This window comes from Erinaceus europaeus, chromosome 11, assembly GCF_950295315.1.
Source record: "Erinaceus europaeus chromosome 11, mEriEur2.1, whole genome shotgun sequence".
Classification (NCBI taxonomy): Eukaryota; Metazoa; Chordata; class Mammalia; order Eulipotyphla; family Erinaceidae; genus Erinaceus; species Erinaceus europaeus.
In genome coordinates, this window is record NC_080172.1 from 114307352 (window position 1) to 114324422 (window position 17071).

Here is a 17071-nt window from a genome sequence, read left to right on the forward strand (position 1 = left end):
CTGAATATAACATGACTCCAGCCAACCTGCTCCACCTTCTGCTAGCTAGGCAGAGAGGGACACCTCCCTGTCTCCCCACTCTCGTCCCTGCAGGGCACAGAGCACACCTGGGCCAGCTGCCTGAGGCCTGGGGCTTATGCTGTGCTCAGCAGTAAATAGCCTTCCATAGTCACAGACTGAGTTGTCAGGGTGAGGTGGGATGGCTTGGGTCTGCCCACACACGTCACTGCCCTCAGCCAGATACAGGACCAGAACCCTCTGGGTTTGGGGGGCTTCTCCATAGAGGCAGCACAGTAAGGTGAAGGATGTGGGCTATGGAGGCAGGTATGGCTTGACTGGGTGCCATCAGGCAAAATGACTGGCCCACGGTGGGCCCTTCTTGGGAGGGAGGCTTCCTGAGCCAAGGATTTGCTCTGCCCCTATGTCTCACCACTTCACATTTCTTAAAAGAAGTTAGCCTGGAGATCCCTCTTTAGCAATGTGTTCAGGGGAGAGACGGGTTCTGGGGGCCTTAGAAAGAGATGACAGGGGAGTCGGGCTGTAGCGCAGTAAGTTAAGTGCACGTGGTGCAAAGCACAAGGACCTGCACAAGGACTGGTGTAAGGATCCTGGTTCGAGCCCTGGCTCCCCACCTGCAGGAGGGTCGCTTCACAAGCGGTGAAGCAGGTCTGCAGGTGTCTATGTTTCTCTCCCCCTCTCTGTCTTCCCCTCCTCTCTCCATTTCTCTCTGTCCTATCCAAGAACAACTACAACAATAAAACAACAAGGGCAACAAAAGGGAATAAATAAATAAAATAAAGATTAAAAAACAAAGAGAGAGATGACAGCTAGAGTAAAATCACACCACCTTGCCAGGGGCATGTGACTGTGTGTCTGTGTGTGTATATACACAGCTTCACTGTGATAAAATTCACATGTCAGGGCCAGGAAGTGGCACACCTGGCTAAGTGCACACAACATGTAAGGACCCAGGTTCAAGTCCCTGGTCCCCACCTGCAGGGGATAAGCTTCACAGGTGGCGAAGCAGGGCTGCAGGTGTCTGTCTGTCCCTTTCACTCTCTGTCTCTCCCCTCTCAATTTCTCTCTGTGTCTATCCAATAATAAAAACATAGAAATATGATTTAAAAAATTCACACATCATGCAATTAACCCACTGAAAGTGTACATTTCAGTGGTTTATTTTATTACCAGAACACTGCTCAGCTCTGGTGTATGGCGGTGCGGGGTACTGAACCTGGGACATAGCAGCCTCAGGCGTGAGAGTCTCTTTGCATCACCATTATGCTAGCTACCCTCCACCCCTTCAGTGGTTTCCATATTGATAGAGTTGCACATTCATCGCCACGATCAGTATCAGGACATAACTGCTTTCTTAAATGTGGGAAAGCCAGTGTCATTTCATGCAGTGTCGGACATAGAACCCAGGACCTCATCCATGCAAGGCAGATGCTCTCTAAACCGCTTCCCAGGTCCCTACACTTCTTAGAAATTCATTCATGAGTTGGTCGAAAATTGTTTCGCCTTCTATCCGTAGTGTTAGCAGTACTTTGAATGTGTGCACCCAAGTTGTGTGTGGACCTAAGTTTCATTTCTCTTGGGTCTGGCCTGGGGGAGGAACTGCTGGGTCTGGGCCATGGGGGACTGTTGCCATCAGGCTGTTTCCACAGCATCTGCATCAGTTCTGTTCCCACCAGCGGTCTGTGAAGAGTCCAGCTTCTCTACATGCAAGCACTTGTCATTGACTTTCTAAACAAACCAACAAACAAAAAGAAATGTAGCCCTTCTAGTGAGTGTGAAGTGTGTGTTTTTTGGCTTGCATTGGCCTGATGACTAATGATATTAGCAAGCATCATACTGGTCGATAAATTTATTTAATTTTTGAATTCTTATTTATTAGGTAAAGACAGAGTGAAATTGAGAAGGGAGAGAGAGAGAGAGGCAGAGAGACAGAAAGACGCCTGCAGCCCTGTTTCACCACTCGAGAAGCTTTCCCCCTGCAGGTGGGGACCAGAGGCTTGAACCTGTGTCCTTGCACAGTGTTATGTGAGCATTTAAGCAAGTACAGCACCACCTGGCCCCCAGTCAATAATTTTTTTTATATTTATTTATTCCCTTTTGTTGTTTTATTGTTGTAGTTGTTATTGATGTCGTCATTGTTGGATAGGACAGAGAGAAATGGAGAGAGGAGGGGAAGACAGAGAGGGGGAGAGAAAGATAGACACCTGCAGACCTGCTTCACCGCCTGGGAAGCGACTCCCCTGCAGGTGGGGAGCCGGGGGCTCGAACCGGGATCCTTATGCCGGTCCTTGCGCTTTGCACCACATGCGCTTAACCCGCTGCGCTCCCGCCCGCCTCCCAATAATTTTTTTAAAAGTGAAAATTTAAAAGAAAGGCACTGAAGTGAGAAATGGGGGGCTTAACTGGGTTCAAACTCTGGAAAATTCCCATGTGGCTTGAGAGCTTGGAGAGAAATATTTGTCTTTCTGATCCGTGTTTTCTCATCTGTGAAAACAGGGAGAGAGAAAGAGAGAGAGCGTCTCTTCTCTGAACTCAAGGTGTCTGGAAGGGACAGCCAGGGTATCGGGAACTAATAATCACTCTCCTGTCCCCTAGCGATGAAAGCTGACCGGAAGCGGCTCAAGGGTGAGAAGACAGACCTGGTGAGCCAGATGCAACAGCTGTACGCCACGCTGGAGAGCCGCGAGGAGCAGCTCCGAGACTTCATCCGCAACTACGAGCAGCACCGGAAGGTCAAGACCCCCCTCCCTTCCCCGCCTGGAAGGCCCAGCACCTCTCAGGCCACAAAACACAGACGCAACCCCCTGGTGTCCTCTGAGCTGGTGTGCAGGGGCCTCCCGTGTCGGGCTGCGACGGTAGGAGGAGAGAGAGAGGACATCCGGAGCGGAGAGGGAAGACAATTCTTTATTCCTGCGGGCACTTCGGAGTTGGGTGAGAGCACAGCAGTTTGGGCCACGTGGAGCTAGGAGCTAGCCAAAACTCAGAGTTGGGTGAGATTGCAGCGGTTTGGGCCACGTGGAGCTAGGAGCTAGCCAAAACTCAGAGTTGGGTGAGATTGCAGCGGTTCAGGTCACATGGAGCTAGGAGCTAGCCAAAACTCAGAGTTGGGTGAGATTGCAGCGGTTCGGGCCACGTGGAGCTAGGAGCTAGCCAAAACTCAGAGTTGGGTGAGATTGCAGCGGTTCGGGCCACGTGGAGCTAGGAGCTAGCCAAAACTCAGAGTTGGGTGAGATTGCAGCGGTTCGGGCCACGTGGAGCTAGGAGCTAGCCAAAACTCAGAGTTGGGTGAGATTGCAGCGGTTCGGGCCACGTGGAGCTAGGAGCTAGCCAAAACTCAGAGTTGGGTGAGATTGCAGCGGTTCGGGCCACGTGGAGCTAGGAGCTAGCCAAAACTCAGAGTTGGGTGAGATTGCAGCGGTTCGGGCCACGTGGAGCTAGGAGCTAGCCAAAACTCAGAGTTGGGTGAGATTGCAGCGATTCGGGCCACGTGGAGCTAGGAGCTAGCAAAAATGGCTGCCTAGTGCAGCACCCTTCCTGGCGCCTAATCACCGAAGTGAAAAGTGGGGTGTTAGAAGAAGGGCTTTTATGGGAGAAAGTTGGGGCTTGATTGGCTAGGAAACAAGGCACTCGGGGATAGGATAATGGGAAGGGGGAGGAGTAAACAAAGCACTCCAGGATAGGATAATAGCTCTCGGGGAGTGGGAAGGGGGAGGAGTAAACAAGGCACTCCAACTATGGCGGGGAATTGACAATGCCCTGAGGGGACAACATGGCGGCTATGACTGCATCTACACAATTTCCCAGCACTCCAGTGTGTCCCCTCCAGTCCTGGGCTCTGAGATGAACCTCGACCAACCCCAGGTTTCAGAGCTCCATGTCTGCTGGAACAAGCCAGCCCGGTGGGTGACATGAGGGGCCTGGGCTCAGCTCCCAGCATGCCTCTCCCCCACCTCTCAGCTGCAGACACGCTAGATCAGTGACAGAGACCTTTCAGGGGAGCCATGAGACCACGGTAATGAGCACAGGGTGCCTGGCACATAGTAAGTGCTCACTAAAGGCTGGCCGGACACGTCAGGAAGCACATAAGCACATCGTGGGGAAAAGTAAGAAGACAGTGCTAGGAATCCAGCACCTTTATTTTAGCTAACTGTTGTCAGATTCCCTTTTCATCTCCTTTTGGGGGGCCAGGTGGTAGCACACCTAGTTGAGCGCCCATGTTACAGTGCACAAGGACCCGGGTTCGAGCCCCTAGTCTTCACCTGTATGGTGAAAGCTTTGCACGTGGTGAAGCAGTGCTGCGGGTGTCTCTGTCTCTCTCCTGCTCTGTCTCTCCTTACCCTCTTGATTTCTAACTGTCTCTGTCCAATAAATAAATGAACAATGATAATAATAAAATTTTTTTAAATATTTTATTTTATTTATTTATTCCCTTTTGTTGCCCTTGTTGTTTTATTGTTGTAGTTATTATTGTTGTTGTCATCGTTGGATAGGACAGAGAGACATGGAGAGAGGAGGGGAAGACAGAGAGGGGGAGAGAAAGACAGACACCTGCAGACCTGCTTCACCACCTGTGAAGCGACTCCCCTGCAGGTGGGGAGCTCCTGTGGGGGCTCGAACCGGGATCCTTATGCCCGTCCTTGTGCTTTACGCCACCTGCGCTTAACCCGCTGCGCTACAGCCCGACTCCCAATAAAAAAAAATTTTTTTAGAGAGATTTATTTGCTTTTTTTTTTTTTTAATGATACAGAGAAGGAGAAAGACAGCCAGAGAAAGACAGCCAGAGCAGCACTCTGGCACAGGCAAAGCAGGGGATTGAACTCAGGACCTTGAGTTCAATCCCCTGCTTGAGAGTCTAATGCTGTAGCCATCGTGCCACCTCCTGGGTTGCCTTTCGTCAGATTGCATTTAGTATTTCCCTCCCATGAAACCCTTTCATCTCATGACAGTTCTTTGAAAGAAAAGAAAGTTGTACCTGCCACAGACACACACACACACACACACATTTTTATTTATTTATCTGGGAATCTGGGCTACACCTTCATTTTGGCTAGAGGGTAAGACGTGTTCTTACACACACACAGTTTGCATAGGCGAAACCAACATTTGATAGAGTAAGATATTCCCTTATGCAAGTCATTCAGTGGCTCATTCACTTAAAAAAAAAAAAGTGTATGGGGCCAGGCAGTGTCACACCCAGTTAAGCGTACCTAGTACTAAGCTCAGGGATCTGGGTTCAAGCCCCCCAGCTCCCCATCTGCTGAGGGGACACTTCACAGGTGGCAAAGCAGGTCTGCAGATGTCTCTTTGTATATCTTCCTCTCTATCTCCCCCTCTTCTCTCAATTTCTCTCTGTCCTGTCCAATAAAATGGAAAAAAAAAATGGCCTCCAGGAGCAGTGGGTTCGTAGTGCAGACACCAAGGCCCAGCAATCACCCCAGAGGCAAAAAGAAAAATATATATATTTACTGAGCGTGTGTGTGTGTGTGTGTGTGTGTGTGTGTGTTTGTGTGTGTGCCTGTCGTGTGTTCTGGTCTCCCAGTGACTCAGTCTGAACACAGAAGCACCCAGCCACACACCACAAGGACCACCCCACCCCAGCTTGTGGTCCAGGACCAAAGGATTCTGACTCCCCCCTGCTGCTCCCTCCCCACAGGAGAGCGAGGACGCTGTCAGAGCTCTGGCCAAGGAGAAGGACCTTCTGGAACGGGAGAAGTGGGAGCTGCGACGCCAAGCCAAGGAGGCCACGGACCACGCCACGGCACTGCGCTCCCAGCTGGACCTCAAGGACAACCGGATGAAGGAGCTGGAGGCCGAGCTGGCCATGGTGAGGCCCTCCCCACCTGCCTTCAGCCCCCTCCCTGAAGGGTTGGGGGTGTCCTAGGAAGCCTTGTGCTGGGAACTAGGGTGCGTCGTGACGGCTGCCTCAGGGTCCCTCCCGGGCCGGAGTGGTTTGGGGCCCAGTGGAGCAGAAGCAATGAGGGTAAGGCTAAGAGTGGGGTGCAGGGGCCCTGTGACACCCCCTCAGCTCTCCTACACCTGAGGGAGTCTCTTCTGGACCTCTGTGTTTGGGGCTGCTGGGAGAACAGATGCTCTTCCATATGCTTTCTTTCTTTTTTTTTTAATTTTCAGTTATTTTTTTATATGTATTTATTTATGTTCCCACTTGTTGCCCTGGTTGTTTAACGTTGTGGTTATTGATGTCGTCATTGTTGGATAGGACAGAGAGAAATGAAGAGAGGAGGGGAAGACAGAGGGAGAGAGAAAGATAGACACCTGAAGACCTGCTTCACCGCCTGTGAAGTGACTCCCATGCAGGTGGGGAGCTGGGGGCTCGAACTGGGATCCTTACGCCGGTCCCTGTGCTTTGCACCACATGCGCTTAACCCACTGCGCCACCGCCCGACTCCCTCAGTTATTTATTTTTATGGTATTTATTTATTTATTGGCTAAAGGCAGCCAGAAATCAAGACGGAAAGGGAGAGATTGAGGGGGAGAGAGACAGAGAGACAGAGAGACACCTGTAGCCCTGCTTCACCACTCCTAATGCTTTCCCCCTGCAGATGGGGACTGGGGGCTTGAGGCTGGGCCCTTTTACACTATGACATGCATGTCATCACCTGGCCCCAATGCTCTCTCATACTCTTAAGGCTACTGGAAAAATAAAACTCTCTCTCTTTTAATTAAAACATACTTACAGGCTAGTGAAATAACTCACTTGGATAGTGAGTTTGTCATGTGCTCAACCCAGGTTCAAGCCCAGTCAGTAGCTTCAGAGCTGTGGGCTCTGTCACTCTCTCTGCCTCTCTGTCTCTATCTAGAAATAAACAAATAATAATAGCTATCTGTTTAGGAAAATGTCTGAGAGAAATAACTCCAAAGTGTCAGTAATGCTTATGTCCAGGTAGGATTACAAACAATATTTCTGAGGGCCAGGCAATGGCACATCTGGCTGAGAGCACATATCACAGTGTGCAAGGACCCAGGTTCAAGCCCCCCAGTCCCCACCTCCAGGGGAAAAGCTTCACGGGTGGTGAAGCAGGGCTGCAGGGGTCTCTGTTTCTCTCCCTCTCAATTTCTCTGTCTCTATCCAGTAATAAATAGTTTATTTTTTTAAAGATCTTAAAAAAAAAAAAGCAAAAAACCTGACTTTTCTCTATTCTCAAGACAACTACAGTTGAAAATATCTGGAGTCGTCAGATTTTTTAAACCATGACTCTTCCCCCACCCCGCCCACCTCCAGTCTAACACAGACCTTCAGGGTCCTTCTAGACGTGCACTGTGAAAGTGTGTGCAGCCTGAGATGGGGACAGGGAGCCAGGGTGAGGTGGGGGGAGGGATCGGTGGACAAACTCAGCTCAAGAGAGAGCCCTGCCGTTCCTCAGCCACCTGAGTGACTCCAGGGAGTTCCTGGCTGCAAGGACCTTTATTTAATACTACCAGGCCCTCAGTGTGACTGTGGCTGGGATGGGAGCTCTTGGAGAAATTCACTATTCTCCTGAAGAACATCAGTGCCAGTATTGTTATGATAGTCTTGAATTCTGGGTTCAGGTTTCAACTCCTGTCACTTCTTAGCTATGTGACTAAGCCTTATTTTTTTTTTTTCTATTTATTTTGGATTGAGACAGAGAGAAACTAAGAGAGAAGGAGGGAGGTGGTCAGGTGGTGGCATGCTTGGTCCAGCACACGTGTTACAATGCACAAGGACCCATGTTCAAGTCCCCCCACCGCATCCCCCCTGCAGGGGGAGAGCTTTGCGAGTGGGGAAGCAAGGCTGTAGGTCTCTCTCTCTTCCTCTCTCTCTCTCCCCCTTTTCCCTCTTGATTTCTATCTCTAGCCAGTAAATAAGTAAAGATTATGTATTTTTTAATTCTTTAATAGAGAGACGGGGGGAGGGAATGGAGAGGAGAGAGAGAGAGAGAGAGACATCTGCAGCACTGCTTCACCAGTCATGAAGCTGTCCCACCATGGGTGGGGACCAGGGACTTGAGTCCCGTCCTGGCACGTTGTGACACACACGGGCACAAAGCCTACATGCTAAGTGATGGTGTCACTGTCGTTCACTGTTCACTTCCTCCTAACTAGGCTGCCCCCACCCCAGGGGCAGGTCCGGAGCCCAAGGGCCCTTCCCTGTCCAGTGCTGACACCTAGTGGTGACAAGTGCCTAGGTCAGAAGGCGTCGTGGCTGCCAGGGGACTTGACACTGGTCCTGTGGGTGGCACTTCCTACTGCCTCCTGCATCCAGGACAGAAACCTTTGGAGTCACAGGCGTGGATGGGAGGTAGACAAAGCCCCTGTCTGCCCGGGACTTCCCAGGGCCCTGTGGATAGGCAGATGTGACTCCTTGGCCTGGGAGCACTAGTCTGAGCATCTGGGGCTGTTCTGAGCTTTTCATTTCGGGGTGGCAGCTCATCTTTGATCATACCGTGACACAGCCTGCCTCGGTCCTGGCCAGCAAAAGATGAGCTCTTGCCGCCGCCGCCTCCTCCTCCTCCCTCCTCCTCCTCTTCCTCCTCCTTCTCTTCCCTCTCCTCCTTTCCCCCCTCCTCTTCTTCCTCCTCCTCTTCCCCCTCCTCCTTTTCCCCCTCCTCTTCCTCCTCCTCTTCCTCCTCCTCCTCTTCCCTCTCCTCCTTTTCCCTCTCTTATTCCTCCTCCCCTTCCTCCTCCTCTTCCTCCTCCTCTTCCTCCTCTTCCCCCTCCTTCTCTTCCTCCTCCTCTTCCCCCTCCTCCTCTTCCTTCTGGCGGGTGTCCAGAGTCCCCTGCCAGCAACAACAGTTAGAGTGAAAGTTTGCAGCAGGGTGACAGATTCACCGGCGCACAGCCCTGTCTGCACAGGACCTGTGAGCTTTCCTAAGAGCCAGTGTCACTGAGGTTCTGCCTGGATGGAGGGTCACCTCCGTTGCAGGCCACCTGCAGAATTCCACCATTGGGAGGCCTCCAGGGCGGCCTGCTCTGCGAGGCATTACCCCAGGTCACCTCTCTCCTTCCTGCACAGGAGGCCCAGGTTAGCAGGATGGGGCCAGAGGCCCTTCCCTGCCTGTGTGCCTTAGGTCCTTGGGCTGCAAAAGACACAAAGCAGACCTGGATAAGTTGAGGCACAAGGGCTGGGAGGCATTGGAAAGAAGTTAGGAGCTCACAGGTACAGCAAGAGAGCAGAAAGCTGGGGCCGGGTGGTGGCGCACCTGATTCAGTGCATGTATGACAATGTGCAAGGACGCAGGTTCGAGCCCCTGGTCCCCACCTGCAGGGGGAAAGCTTTACAAGTGGTGAAGCAGGGCTGCAGGTGTCTCTCTGTCTCTCTCCCTCTTTATCACCCCCTTCCCTCTTGATTTCTGGCTGTCTCTACCCAATAAATAAAGATAATTAAAAAAAAAAAAAAGCAGAAAGCTGACTTAGAAACGGTTCAGTCCTGAGCAGCTGCAGAGCGGAAGAAGCCGCGATTCCAGTTGCCTGCTCTGCACAGAGCCTCCCCTGCTGGAGAGACAGAGACCCACACCCCCATCCTGTCTCTCTCTTTCCCTAGTGGAGCAGGGATCTGGGAAGGGGAGGTTCCGGGACACATTGGTGAGGTCGTCTTGTTCAGTGAAGTAAGGTTGGCATTATGGTAGCATCTGCAACTTGGTGGCTGAAAAGCATTAAGATTTAAAGCAGAACAAATTGTTCAATAATTAGGAACCCAAAGGTAAGACTATAGCAGATGAAATTTGGGGTCTTCATGTTGGAAGAAGCCAGGAAGCCTATTGTTCCCTGTCTGTAATCCAGACCACAGCTGCACTTTACAGAAAAAAAGAGATGGGAGGCTGAATTTGGGAGGAGTTATGCCAATACAAGTCCAGGTGCCATTCTCAGGCCATGTTATTCCAATCCCAGCTGGTCCTGGAAGGACATGAAGCTGGTAGGTGTGCCCCTGGCTCCATTCACTGGCCACTGAGGCAGATCCTGAGCTTGGCCCGAGGTGGGACTCAGCTTCCTGGGGTGGAGGTGAGTGATGGCCGAGTAGTAGTGGGCCAAGAGGTGCCCTTGTTCATGCCCCTTCTTCTTCCTGTCTCCCACCCCCCTGCCACTCCAGGCCAAGCAGTCCTTAGCTACTCTGACCAAGGACGTGCCCAAGCGCCATTCCCTCGCCATGCCGGGGGAGACGGTGCTTAACGGGAACCAGGAGTGGGTGGTGCAGGCGGACCTCCCGCTGACCGCTGCCATCCGCCAGAGCCAGCAGACTCTCTACCACGCACACCCCCCGCACCCTGCAGACCGCCAAGGTGAGTCCTGGCCCAGCCCTGCCCCGGCCATGGGAGGGGGAGCAGGAGGGAGGGCCTCTGTCCTGGTCTTCGGACTTGGAGGGGAGAGGCAGCCCAGGGAATGGACTCAAGGTCTTGCAACATCTGAAATGCAAACCACAAGCAGCCCAGCTACCTTCCAGACCCAACACCACCCGGGGCCTGCCTGGTGGGCCGCCGTCTCTCCGCTTTGGCTGTCTGACTCGTGATTTGCCACAAGCGAGGCCACAAGACAGTCCTCTCCGTTCCATGCTTCTGAGGCTTAAAATCTTTTTGTGTTGTGAAGTTTTCATTCGTTTTTTTTTTTTTTAATATTTTATTTATTTAATTGGATAGGACAGAGAAATTGGGGGGAGGCAGGCAATAGCACACCAGATTAAACGTACCTAGTACAAAGGATAAAGACCTGCACAAGGTTCCAGGATCGAGCCCCGGGGCCCTCATTTGCAGAGGGGACGCTTCACAAGCGGTAAAGCAGGTCTGCCTTCCCCTCCTCTCTCAATATCTCTCTGCCCTATGCAATAAAATAGAAAAAAAAAAATTGGCCTCCAGGAGCAATGGATTCGTAGTGTTGGCACCAAACCCCAGTGATCTCCCTGGAGGCAGATAAATAAATAAATAAATAAGAGAGAAATTGAGAGAGAAGGGGAAAATAGGGAGAGAGAGAGAGAGACCTGCAACACTGCTTCACCACTTGTGGGGGCTGGGGGCTTCAACCCCAGGCCCTTGCTCATGGTGATGTGTGTGCTCAACCAGGTGCCCAAGGCCTGGCCACCAGCTTGAAATCTTTTAAGGAAAAGCTGAGCTTTTTACTAGCCATCTCAAAGGGCTCCGATTGGCTAGCCTGGATCACATGACCATCCCTGGACCAATGGCTATCGACTAGGGAGACTGCATGCTAATTTGACCTGGTGAGCCTGGGAGGGATCCTTGATTGATTGACAGCTCCACCTGGCCATAGAGTGGAGGGCTAGCAAGTAGCGCAGGTGTTCTCTGGGCACCTGGGGAAAACCTGGCCTGGCAGCAGCCTCTGCACCCATTGCCCATCGAGCTGCTGCCCCTGCTGTCCTGGGACGTTTCTCTGCTGACTGCCTGAGCAGCAGGTGCAGCTTGAAACAGGTGCTGGGTCTCAGGAGCTGAGGACCTTGCTGTCACCCAGACGGGACCGCAGCCCCCCAGTCCCACCGCTACCTGCACACAGCGGGACCCTCCGCCTGCCTCTTCTGCCACAAAGTGCTTCCTCCACCCACTTCTGTGGTCTGCTGGGGGCACTTGAGAGGCTTTCCAAGCCAAACCTTCTGTTTAACTATTTACTGAGCACCTACTCTGTTCTGGGCAGCGACGGCTCTGGAACTTGGAGTGACTAAGACACTCAAGGGCCTGCCCTCATCGAGCTGGCTTTGCAGATGTGAAGGCAGACAACACACATGTCAAAGGCCACCACACGGCATGCTACCAGCGACTGAGCAGAGCAGCAAAGGAAGTCAACAGAAAGCATGTGCTTTGATGGGATGTTTAAAAAAAAAAAAAGACAGAGGAGGGGCTGGGCAGTGGCACACTTAGTTGAGTGCCTGCATGTTACCATGCATAAGGACCTGAGTTCGAGCCCCCCCATCCCTACCTCCCTCTCCCTCTCGCCTCCCTTTCCCTCTCCTTCCCCTCCTCCTTCTTTTTATTCTCCTCCTTTCTTCTTCTCCTCCTCTTTTCCCCCTTCTCCTTCTTTATCTCCTCCTCCCCTCCTCCTCCTCCTTGCCGGGATAGCCTGAGGGTGCTTCTTCCCGAGCTAGTGCTCTCTGGCTTGGAGAGAACTCAACTGGAGCCGATCTAGGCTGCTGCGTGGGAGAGGGATCAGGAACTCGTGCCGTACTAACTTCCGCAGAAGATGCACTCTGGAACTCTCGGAGCCGGAAAGCAATTTCCAAGTGTCTTTAATCAGAAGAGCAGCTGTTTTTATACTCTCCAAGTAGGGTGGAAACAGGATGTGATATAGAGAGGGTGGAGAGAAAAGTGACTGGTGAAAATCAGAGTGTGACAAGGAGGGGGCGGAACAGGCGAGAATCCTATCACTGAACCACCAATGCCCTGGAGGGAGTGCTTTATGTAAATGTGAAAGTGATTTATGTAAATAGACCAAAGCTTTGAATGGGATCAGTAAATCCCTATATAGGCATATGGTTAAGCAGAAGCCAGGGGGAGGTGGCATACCACCCAACATCTCCTCCTCTTCCTCCTCCTCCTTATTCTTCTTCCCCTTCTCCTCTTACTCCTTTTTCTTCTTCCTTTTCTCCTCCTCCTCCTTTTTCTCCTTCCTCTCCTTCTGCTACTCCCCCTCCCCTTCCCCTTCTCCTCCTTCTCCTTCTCCTCCTTCTCCTCCTTCTCCTTCTCCTCTTTCTCCTCCTTCTCCTCCTTCTCCTTCTTCTCCTCCTCCTCCTCCTCCTCCTCCTCCTCCTCCTTCTCCTTCTCCTTCCCCTTCTCCTTCTCTCTCCCCCCAGTGAGGAGGAGGACCTAGCTGAGCCCAAGGGCTATAGGAGATCTGGGCTGTGTCCTGTGAGGCTTTGCAAGGGCGATGGGGCAGAGCGCTGGGCCAGCCTCTCCTCTGCCGCTCATCCTGCGGCGTGTTCTCATCCTGCGGCGGGGCGTTGGGTGGACCCACCTGCAAAGCGCGGTGAACTAGGTGAAGACATTCTCTATCCCTCACTTACCAGCTGTCCCTGCTTTCCAGCGGTCAGGGTGAGCCCCTGCCACTCCCGGCAGCCCTCCGTCATCTCCGACGCGTCTGCTGCCGAGGGCGACCGGTCGTCCACACCGAGCGACATCAACTCCCCCCGACACCGGACACACTCCCTCTGCAACGTAAGGCCAGCAGTAGCGGGGCCTGGGCCGAGGGCCCTGCCCAGCAACCTCCGGGGCAGGGCGGAGGGGTGAAGATGTACCCCACTGTTTCCTCTCGTCCACCCAGGGAGCACTCTGGCGAAGGAACTTCCTGTTCTGCCCTTTCCCTTTGCGAGAAGAGATGGAGGTGGGGGAGAGAAAGCAAGGAGGCCCGTTTGTTTGCTCCTTCCTTGCGTTCGGGAGGGCCAGGGTTGGCCCCAGATCCCTCGGATCTCAGATCTACCCGGATCCTCTCTGGAGGGTTGTGTCTGGGACTGTGGGCCCCTCCCAGACATTAACCCCAGAAGCCCAGGGCCTTCCGTACCTCTTCATTTGCCCCTGAGAACCAGCTCTCAACCTTTCATCCTGGTATGAGCAGGGTTATTCTGAATTCCAGAAGCTTTTGCCAGTGGAGAAGTGTCCCATGTGTTTGCTTTTAAGTTGCTCATTTAACCAAAAGTGTCTTGTTTGCACACCAGGCACCAGCTAACACTTAAGTCCCTGGCTGCCTGACTCTTGATGACTGACTGACTGACTGACTGACTGACGGAGCAAACAGGACTCCCCCCCCCCCCCCACCAGGAGTAAGGGCATACAAAGCTGGGCGAAACCCCTAAGGACTGGAAACTCCATGCTGGGCTTCTACCATGCAACTCCCAGGGGGCAGGAGTGAGGTCTCTGGTGCATGGAACAGCTGGTTCCCGAGGGCCTCCCTGCCATGTCTTCATGTCCTGGAGAGAGGGGTTTGTTAGGCCTTCAAGTGCACAGGGAGGTTTTCTCAAAGCTTCAGTTATTGCTGCCTTATTAACCAGTGAGGTAGATTTAAAAAATTGAAAGATTAAAAAAAAAAAAGCGAGGTGAACAGAGTGAGAAGGAAAGGCCAAGCCGTCCTCACTCATCACTGACAGAACTCTCTCCCTGAAAATGCTAGAAACACCATCTGAAAAGCCACTAGAATAAGCACGTGCCTAATGGCACTGGTTGCCAGTCAATCTATAAAGATCAATAACTTTTCTGTAATGAATTGTCATAATGGAGACTTCCTTTCAATTTCTGATCATAGTGAGAAGAGCTTATGGAAATAGCTAAGGCTGAACCTGCTTTCAGTTGTCTCTAACTGGTGAGGTGGGCAGCAGAGATCTCTGGCCCCCAAGCGGCGTACAAACCCTTCCAGAATGAGAAGGCAGTCACCTGCGGCTTGGGGGTCCCTTTAAGGACTGGAATCCTTGCCCAGTGAGGACTTTCAGGAAGGAATGCATTCTCTTACCCTTGGGAGAGAGCCTTGGTGACAAAGCTGGATTGAGACATACCCGGCTGGGGTAGACAGCATAATAGTGATGCAGTGAGTCTCTCATGCCTGAGGCTCTGAAGTCCTAGGTTCAGTCCCCCTTCACCACCATAAGCCAGAGGAGAGAGAGAGAGAGATTTATCCCAGGTGAGGCCACTAGACAGGCCTGTGATGTCTGATCTCTGGTTCCCAGGGCCCACAGCCAGTAGTGCCCTTCTCTACAGAGCAGGATGCCAAGGCTAGGCACCTAAAAATACCCACGCACACCCTCATCAGAATACCTTCCCAAGGGACCATCTTTTATCTGTTCACGGAGGCACTAGCAGCCAAAATCCTGCCAGAAAATGCATTCTGCAGAAAGGCTTCTCCAGGGCCACTCGAAGGAAGGGGTCCTCTGGCAGCCCATGTGTCTGCATCCAGGCAGGCATGCCAGTGGGCACGGGCTTCATTCTCCCCCTCACGCATTTGGCACAGGTGGCCCTACCCCAAGTAGACCTACCTTACCTGCCAGCCAGCTGGGTCCTGTTTGCAGGGATAGGACTAAAGACTCAATTACCATTTGTCCCATCTGGGCCACTTTCATTATATGCAGACAGGTTAGCCAGGAAGCCCCCACCCACCCACACACATAACACACAAATAAAAACAGCTGCGGGTCTGTCCTGATGCACTGGCCACTAATTAGAAAGAGCTGTGGAGTCCGGAGAGAGCTTGGAGAGGTGGATGGACATTTGTCAGACTTGTGTGTCTTTATGGGCATTCTTGCCGGCAGTTCCGAAGACAGCCCCCGATGGGCTCTTGAGTATTGGCTTTCGTGGGCCAAAATATCTCCCTGCCACCCCACCAGCAGGACAAGGCTGATTCTTGGAGGTAGTGAGGGCTTTCGCGCACACACACCTTTGTGTATCCATAGGAGGAACACTGAACCAGAAGGAAGGAGCCATGCCGTTCTAAGTTTGGATTGTAGCCCAGTTCTAATTACCTCCCTGATGTTTTTACTGTCTGCAACCTCCCTTGTGTATGTAAATCAGACCAATGGGTCCAGTCCACCCCTCCACAAAATAAGAGAGAATGTTGCGTTGTTTGTGAGGGAACGTGAGAGACTTCATAGCCTCCTGTGTTTTTCCTGTCTTAAACTTTACTAGTGGACTTTATCTATATAAAATGTTTTATGAAAAAGCACCAACTGGAACCAACCTCCAGTTCTAATTCTGTGGCCCGATTGAGAGGGGTACTTAGAAGTTTGGAAGTGGGGAGTCGGGCGGTAGCACAGCGGGTTAAGCACATGTGGCGCAAAGCGCAAGGACCGGCATAAGGATCCCGGTTTGAGCCCCCGGCTCCCCACCTGCAGAGGAGTCACTTCACAGGCAGTGAAGCAGGTCTGCAGGTGTCTGTCTTTCTCTCTCCTTCTCTGTCTTTCCCTCCTCTCTGCATTTCTCTCTGTCCTATCCAACAACAGCGACATCAGTAACAACAACAATAACTACAACAATAAAAAAAAAAAACAAGGGCAACAAAAAGGAATAAATAAATACCAAAAAAAAGTTTGGAAGTGGCCGATTTGTGGGTCAGAAGGTGTGTGTGTGTGGGGGGGTGTCAAAAGGCTAGAGTCAGGACAGTAGCCCAGGTTCTGTGGTAAAGACCCCTGGTCCTGACAGCATCTCAGGGAGCCCCAGAGCTGAACACTGAGCCAGCTGAGGATGTCGACTTTGGGATGGGAGGGTCCCTAACACAGAAGCAGGCTGGCCCCTAAGGAGTGGCTCTCATGCATCCTGCATGTTTACTGTTGCATCTTTTTCTTCTCCTTTGGCTACAGGGCGACAGTCCCGGCCCGGTTCAGAAGAGCCTGCACAACCCCATTGTACAGGTAGGTGTGTCTTCCCTGGCCCCTCAGGCCCTCCCCTCTCCCCCAGTGATGTCGTCCCGTGGCTCTGGGCCCTCTCCGTCCTCTCCCATCCCCATACTTGGCGCCTCAGGCAGAAGAGTTCAGACACTAGCTGGGTCACAAGGGGCTGGTGTCTAAGCCAGTCTCTGCACCTGGGGCTGCCTTCCTTGTCCTCCTCTGATCCTATAGACCCACTATGTGTGTCATACATCCTCCCCTTCTGCGGCCTGTTGGGTGTCCCCTGGAAGACAAAGACTAGTGACTCAGAAAAACAGACCTTTCAGGTCTCTGGTTGAAATCCCTCTCATCCCCACCCTCTCTTTTTTTTCACTCAGAGAGAGAGAGAGACAGAGAAGGGGAGATACCACAGCATCAAAGCTGCTACTGCTGCAGTAACACCTCCCGTGTGGTACTAGGGCACACGTCAGCACCGTGTACACGGCACGACAGGCACCTTACCTGGTGAACTGTCTCCTAGCATTTCAGTTTCCCTGTCAGAGTGAGGAGGAGGCCACAGGAAGATATGTGAGCTTGACAGTCAGAAGAGGCCCCTCTGGTTCACTCTCTTAACCCAAGGGGGTCCCACTGGTTGCTCTACGCACTGCTTTGTCTGTCGGGGGCCGTCTTTCAGATGGTAGAAACCCTTCACAACTTGAGGTTCTGGCCCACCAGGTGTGGGGTGGGGCTGGAGTCTAGGAAGCTCTGATGGACTCTGGAAGTCTAGGAAGCTCTGAT

At 52.3% G+C, this 17071-nt stretch overlaps 1 protein-coding gene across 6 annotated transcripts in view; it reads left to right on the forward strand.

The window, feature by feature from the left end:
* Window positions 1-17071, forward strand: part of LOC103122359 (kazrin) — a 585567-nt gene that overhangs the window by 501472 nt on the left and 67024 nt on the right. For 4 of the 6 annotated variants that reach the window (XM_060202328.1, XM_060202329.1, XM_060202327.1 and 1 more), the window contains exons 3-7: window positions 2614-2750; window positions 5672-5842; window positions 10085-10274; window positions 13015-13145; window positions 16268-16318. In XM_060202328.1, coding sequence (XP_060058311.1) covers window positions 2614-2750; window positions 5672-5842; window positions 10085-10274; window positions 13015-13145; window positions 16268-16318 — 680 coding nt within the window. The remainder of the gene's footprint in view (window positions 1-2613; window positions 2751-5671; window positions 5843-10084; window positions 10275-13014; window positions 13146-16267; window positions 16319-17071) is intronic. The other 2 variants (XR_009552653.1, XM_060202331.1) reach the window with 1 other exon arrangement.